Source organism: Cebus imitator, unplaced genomic scaffold (assembly GCF_001604975.1).
Source record: "Cebus imitator isolate Cc_AM_T3 unplaced genomic scaffold, Cebus_imitator-1.0 Scaffold9, whole genome shotgun sequence".
Lineage (NCBI taxonomy): Eukaryota > Metazoa > Chordata > Mammalia > Primates > Cebidae > Cebus > Cebus imitator.
The window spans coordinates 12,321,991-12,328,819 of NW_016107324.1; the positions used below are offsets into that span (position 1 = coordinate 12,321,991).

A 6,829-nucleotide genomic window follows, 5' to 3' on the forward strand; every position below is an offset into this window, starting at 1 on the left:
AAAAAAAAAAAAAAAAAAAATTACAAACCAAATTCCTTAAATTGATTGGAATTATATAGAACTAATGTGTTTCTCATGTATCTTCTCTATTCTATCATTTGTCTGCTTTTGCATTTAAAGGAAATATATTCAACAAATCAATATAATCAATTAATGTTTCCCTACCCTGATATCAAGGGTCAGTCAATACCTTATGTCCCACAAACTGATGACTTCTGATATATTGTACATAAACATGTAAAGGTGAGCAAGGCACCATAAAGTATGACTAAGCCCAAAAATAAATGCAGTAAGTTTGGAGGGAGAAAAAGGGAAACCGAGTAAAGATTAAGTCAATCCTCTCATTGACACAACAGCAAGAGCAAAATTAATCCAAGGAAGTTATTTGTTAAACCTTAAAAATTATAGAAATTTATTGTTACATTTATACTTACATTAATGATGAAATAATTTGTTTGTATTAGAGAGATCCTTGATAAACTTCGCTTTATCAGAATGTCAAATTTCCAAACTGTAAGAGAAACTAGAACAAGCTACTAATTAAGTTCTTACCAGGCCTGGTGTGGTATCTTCATCACTGTCTCCATCCTGACTACTTTCCATATCAACACCGAGATTCATCGCATCTGTCGTTCTCTCGTGTTGTAGCTTGTTACTTTCAGTATGAACAGCTGAGGATGGATTTTGCAGTGTGGATTCTGCCTTGGAAGATGTGGTTTTCATCTTTGGAGGTATAATCCTCCTGCAAGTTTTCTTTATTTTAGTCTTCTTACAGGCCACTTCATTGTTAGAATTCTTTTCTAATAGGGATTTGGGGCACATAAGCTGGTCTAGCTGATAATTACTGAGGGAAAAGGGGGTAAGATAGACTGTAGCTGTTTTTATTGAAACTGTAGTCTGTACTGGTTTCAGAGACACATAAGCGATGTTTTGATTTTCTTTATATTCATTTACCTATTCAGATCAATAAAAGAAAAGAGAATATAAGAATTCCAAGTCCTGTGCCTTTCCTTACAGGATGCCCAACAGATCTAATAATTCCCATTTCACAATGACAATATAAATCCAAATTGAGGCCAGGTGAGGTGGCTCACACCTGCAATCCGAGCACTTTGGGAGGCCAAGGAAGGTGGATCACCTGAGGTCAGGAGCTCAAGACCAGCCTGGCCAACAGGATGAAACCCCGTTTCTACTAAAAATAGAAAAATAAGCTGAGTGTGGTGGCGCCTGCCTGTAATCCTAGCTACTTGGGAGGCTGAGGCAGGAGGATTGCTTGAACTCCAGGAGGCGAAGGTTGCAATGGGCCGAGATTGCGCCGCTCCACACCAGCCTGGGCAACAGAGCGAGACTATGTCTCAAATAAATAAATAAATCCAAATTGACAGCCTGTAAGAAAACTTTTTCTCCCTTCCAAAATCTAGATATGTAATTCATTAACCTTAACCTCAACAGAATTCATTTACTTGGCACATTTCTTGCCCGTAAGAGTTTGCCAGACCAATAATAATAATGACTAGCGTTTATGACAGAGGCAACTACCCCAACTGCCAGCTGCGGATGGAATGATTTAGAGTGTGAAGCTGACCGTAAGTGTGGCAAAAGCAAACGTAGAGGGCTGAAGAAAGCGAATCCCAGCTCTGACCCTCCCACTATTTCTAGGGTTACTGATTAAAACTTTTCGACAACGCTAAAGGCCTCAGGGCAGGGATCCCCGCCTACCCTCAATGCCAGGTGCTCTCGACCTCCCAGGCCTGTATCCCGCAGAACTCCACAAAAACCGAGGCAGAAGCACACCAGGAAGCACGAACCCGTTTCTCACCTTCATCTGGGGTCGCTGTCTGGGGTCCGCCTTCTCAGCCGCCGCGCCCGACCCGGACATCTTTCGGCTTCTTAGCGTCCGGCGCCTTCCCGCCAAGATTGCGGCAGGAGGCCGGGAGGGGTGGAGCGAGGCCGGGAGTTGTAGGGCAGGATGGGGCGGGGCCGGGACGCGGCGGAGCCCACTCGCGCCCCCGCGGTCGCAGCGCCAGAGCAGGAAGACTGGGTTACGCGCGCCTCTTAAGAAAGCCATCTTAAAGCCCTAGGCTGAAAATTCTTCAGGGGATGTACTTGGTCTGAATTGACATTTTTACCTTTGACTGGTGATTCTGATTCTGGTGGTACTGGGATGCCGCTCTGAAAAACACTGGCAGGCCGGGCGCGGTGGCTCACGCCTGTAATCCCAACACTTTGAGAGGCCGAGAGGAGCGGATCGCTTGAGCCCAGGACTTGGAAACCAGCCTAGGCAACATAGTGAGACCCTATGTCTACAAAAAATAGAAAAATTAGTCCTGCGTGGTGCTGTGCATCTGTAGTCCCAGATACTCGGAAGGCAGGGGTGGGAAAATGGTTTGAACCTAGAAGGATGAGGCCACAGTGAGGCACCATCCTGCGGCACTCCAGCCTGGGCGACAGAGCAAAACCCTGTCTCTTTTATAAATAAAAATAAAATAAGATTTTGGCTATTCTTCTATTTAAGGTTCCTTCTAGCCCAAAACTGTTTCCTTAGTTGCTTAACTGGGTCCCACACTGTTACTTGCCTGAGACTTGCCCAGTTTCATTTCTTCTCCCACCCAAGGCCCAACTGTAGAATACAGTTGAAGTAATTTGGGTAAATCATATTAACAGCAACTTCAAGGCCCTCTATGACTCAATAATTACTGATAAAACCAAACTTTTCATGGTGTCCTGTTTAATGCACAGTTTCTGGACTGCAAGACTGTTTCTGCTGTCCGTTGTATCCCCCACAATGGTAAAGTCCTTCCTACTGTGAAATATGCCCTGACTTTCCAATTTTTTTTTTTTTTTTTAACACAACCCAGCTTGTAAATTGGGGCTGCTTCTGTTATTATTCTACAAGTCCTTAAAGAGTTCTTAAATAGGCCGGCCGCGGTGGTTCACATCTGTAATCCCAGCACTTTGGGAGGCCAAGGCGGGTGGATCATCTGAGGTCAGGAGTTCAAAACAAGCCTGAGCAACATGGCGAAACCTCGTCTCTACTAAAAATACAAAACTTACCGGGCTGTGGGAGGCCAGAGTGGGTGGATCCCTTGAGCCCGGCCAACACGGTAAAACCGCCTCTACTAAAAATACAAAAATCAGCAGGGGGTGGTGGCGGGTGCTTGTAATCACAGCTACTCAGACGGCTGAGACGCAAGAATTACTTGAATCCAGGAGGAGGAGACTGCTGTAAGCCGAGATCGCGCCACTGCACTCCAGCCTGGGTGACAGAGCAAGACCCTGTCTCAAAATAATAATTACCTAGTAACTTAAATACAAACACTTTCCAGCCAGGAATTTATTTTAACAGGTAGTTTCCAACTACCAGTGGAAGAACCTGAAAGCCTAGAAGTGGAGTTTGGAGATTTCGGGCAGGCAATGTCTCAGGCACCTTGGGGGATTTTTCTTTTTTCTTTTTTTTTTTTTTGTCACTGGTCTAAATCAGCACCACCTGTCCTGTGTGATACCAAATACTACACCACAGCTCACAATGGCCTCATCAACTGACCTAATCAGATGCCATTACCAAGATTTTTACTCCATCTAACTACTTTTTCTGAGCTTTCAACAAGCCAAACAGCAACTCACTGGCGTCTCAGTTTCTTATTCACTATACTGTTCTTGGCTTCTAACCAACCTAACACGTGGAACCTTTCATTAGAGCCTTCCTCACCGCAGGGTCCACGGGTCCTAACAGCAAAGCCCAAAAGAAGCAAAATTTCCCGCCAAAAGCGGTTTCCAATTTCCGAGGGCAGCCGAAGAGCAGGCAAAGAAACAGACGCAACTTCCTCGTTGTGGGCGCTCAAACGTCCTCCACCATCCCACAATCCCCTCGTTACGTATTTCCGGTTTATCTAGCTTAGCCGTAAGTGGTTTCTCTATCAGTCGAGCAGCTGTGTTCGTGGACCTAGGTGGAAGGGATATTTTCTCTTCGTTGACGTTGTTGGTGTTCGCTGTTTGGAATTAGCCAAGTTTCGGGAATCACCGTCGCTGCCATCAACATGTCGGTCCCAAGCGCTCTCATGAAGCAACCGCCCATTCAGTCTACGGCTGGGGCCGTCCCGGTTCGCAATGAGAAAGGTACGGTGCTGACAACTCTTTTCCCAGTCGAATTGTAACCTCTTCCGGCCCCAGCAACCTCCAGACCTCTCCCAGACCACTCCTATCCCGCCAACTCTCAAGATTTGGCTCCCAAATTCTTCGACCTTTCCACCCCCCACCCACTCGCATCCGATCTTGTTCCTGTCTGGCCTGCTCTCATATTCAGCAAGCACCCCTTAGCCTACACAAATTCCTTAGACGAATATGTACATTACATAAATATTGCATATATAAAAGTATGAAATAGTTGCTCTGATACACACTATATCAGAATATAGATGTCTAATATATCTATATCCTGGAATATATGTATTAGTCTAATATTAGAATATAATATCACTACATATTACTAGAATATATGTATTAGTCTAATTACTTAGGAACTTAAGTATATATATTAATCTAATAATTAGGAACTTATCAGAATATAAATATATCAGACTAGATAGGTAGGTAGGTAGGTAGGTAGGTAGATACATAGAGAGAATGCGTATTTGCAGGGCACTGTGCGGGATATAGTCCCTCTTTTGCTGTCCATAGAAGACTGCTTATGCTGCCCAGATTGGACTCGACCTCCTGGGCTCCGGCTGTCCTCCTGCCTCAGCCTCCCAGGTAGACACCACCGTGTCTAGCCTCAACATGGATTTTGAGAATTATCTTTGAATACCTATATTTATTCATCTGAACTGCTTATGAATTCCATTGTGTAAAATAAATTGTAACCAGCCGGAGGCGGTGGCTCACGCCTGTAATCCCAGCACTTTGGGAGGCCAAGGCGTGCGGATCCCAAGGTCAAGAGATGGAGACCATCCTGACCAACATGGTGAAACCCCGTCTGTACTAAAAATACAAAAATTAGCTGGGCGTGGTGGCGTGGGCCTGTAGTCCCAGCTACTTGGGACTCTGAGGCAGGAGAATTGCTTGGACCCGGGAGGCGGAGGTTGCAGTGAGCTGTGATCGAGCCACTGCACGCCAGCCTGGCGCCTGGCAACAGAGCGAGACTCTGTCTCAAAAAAATAAATAAATAAAATAAACTGTAACCTACAGTTTATTCCCTCCTGAGGGGCAGGTAGTTGTCCCATCGTTGTTTTTTCCCCCTATTAAAAAAGTGCTGCCGCTGGGAACTGTGGCTCACACCTCTGAGGTGGGCGGATCACCTGAGGCTAGGAGTTCCAGACCAGCCTAGCCAACGTGGCGAAACCCCATCTCTACTAAAAATAAAAAATTAGCCAGGCGTGGTGGCAGGTGCCTGTAATCCCAGCTACAAGTTCAAGTTCTGCAGTTGTCATTCTCTAGCCAATCCAGCTTTATTTAATGCCTCTCCAAAGTGAGTTGTAAAAATGTAAGAATTTGGCCGGGTGTGGTGGCTCACGCCTGTAATCCTAGCACTTTGGGAGGCCAGGGTGAACGAATCATGAGGTCAAGAGATCAAAACCATCCTGCCAACATGGTGAAACTCCCTTGAACCCGGGAGGCAGAGGTTGCAGTGAGCTGAGATCGCACCACTGCACTCCAGCCTGGCGACAGAGCAAGACTGTTTCAAAAAACAAAAACAAAAAACAACATAAGAATTTGTGGAGCACAGTGGCTCACATCTGTAATCCCACACTTCAGGAGGCTGAGGCAGGAGGATCACTAGAGGCCAGGAGTTCAAGACCAGCTTGGGCAACATAGCAAGACCCTCATCTCTACAAAAAAAGTAAAAATTAGCTGGATGTAGTGATGTGTTCCTGCTACTTTGGGGAAGCCAAAGCAGGAGAATCACTTATGCCCGGAAGTTCAAAGCTGCAGTAAGCTATGATTGTGCCATTACACTCCAGCCTGTGCAACACATTGAGACCGGCAGATCACGAGGTCAGGAGTTTCAGACCAGCCTGGCCAACATGGTGAAAGCCCGTCTCTACTAAAAATACCAAACAAGGCTGGGCATGGTGGCTCGAAGCTGTAATCCCAGCACTTTGGGAGGATGAGGCGGGAGGATCACAAAGTCAGGAGTTCAAGACCAGCCTGGCCGACATGGTGAAATCCCATCTTTGCTAAAAATACAAAAATTAGCTGGGTGTGGTGGCGGATGCCTGTAATCCCAGGTACTTGGGAGACTGAGGCAGAGAATTGCTTGAACCCAGAAGGCGGAGGCTGTAGTGAGCCGAGATCGCAATTCTGCACTCCAGCCTGGGGGACACAGTGAGACTCCATCTCAAAAAAAAAAAAAAAAAAAAACTTTGAGAACCTAAGAGCTTTATTTCCCATATATTTTACACACTTGGTTCTATCAGATTTTTACATTTTTGCCCAATCTAACAGGTGCAACAGGTGTGAAATGGCATCTTGTTATTCTAATTTGCATTCCCCTGATCACTAGTGATGCTGGGCATCTTGTTCATGTGTCTAATAAGCTCTCTAGGTTTTCTTTTCTATTACTTGTTTCTGTCAATTACCCACTTTGTTTGCTTTGTTTTTATATGTTTCAAATCTATAGTAACCTTTTCCCCATTTTTTGGCTTCTTTTTTAACTTTATGAAGTCGTCTCTTACACAGATGATTCTAGTTTTAGTGTTATCAGACTTACCAACTTTATCTTTTATGATTTGTGCTTTTTTTTTTTGGTATATCATTTAAGAAATAATCCCTCCCTGCACTGAGATCACAGATACTCATATTGTAAAGGTTTTCTGTATTTTTTTTTTTTTTT

At 44.8% G+C, this 6,829-nt stretch overlaps 2 protein-coding genes across 2 annotated transcripts in view; one reads left to right on the forward strand and one right to left on the reverse strand.

The window, feature by feature from the left end:
- Positions 1–2,247, reverse strand: part of WDR76 (WD repeat domain 76) — a 39,745-nt gene extending 37,498 nt beyond the window's left edge. The window contains exons 1-2 of the mRNA XM_017544094.2: positions 1,820–2,247; positions 553–954 (exon numbers count right to left, since the gene is read on the reverse strand). Coding sequence (XP_017399583.1) covers positions 553–954; positions 1,820–2,068 — 651 coding nt within the window. The 5' untranslated portion in view covers positions 2,069–2,247. The remainder of the gene's footprint in view (positions 1–552; positions 955–1,819) is intronic.
- A 1,564-nt stretch (positions 2,248–3,811) lies between these two features.
- Positions 3,812–6,829, forward strand: part of MFAP1 (microfibril associated protein 1) — an 18,147-nt gene continuing 15,129 nt past the window's right edge. Inside the window, exon 1 of the mRNA XM_037744125.1 lies at positions 3,812–4,116. Within this exon, the coding sequence (XP_037600053.1) occupies positions 4,038–4,116 (79 nt within the window). The 5' untranslated portion in view covers positions 3,812–4,037. The remainder of the gene's footprint in view (positions 4,117–6,829) is intronic.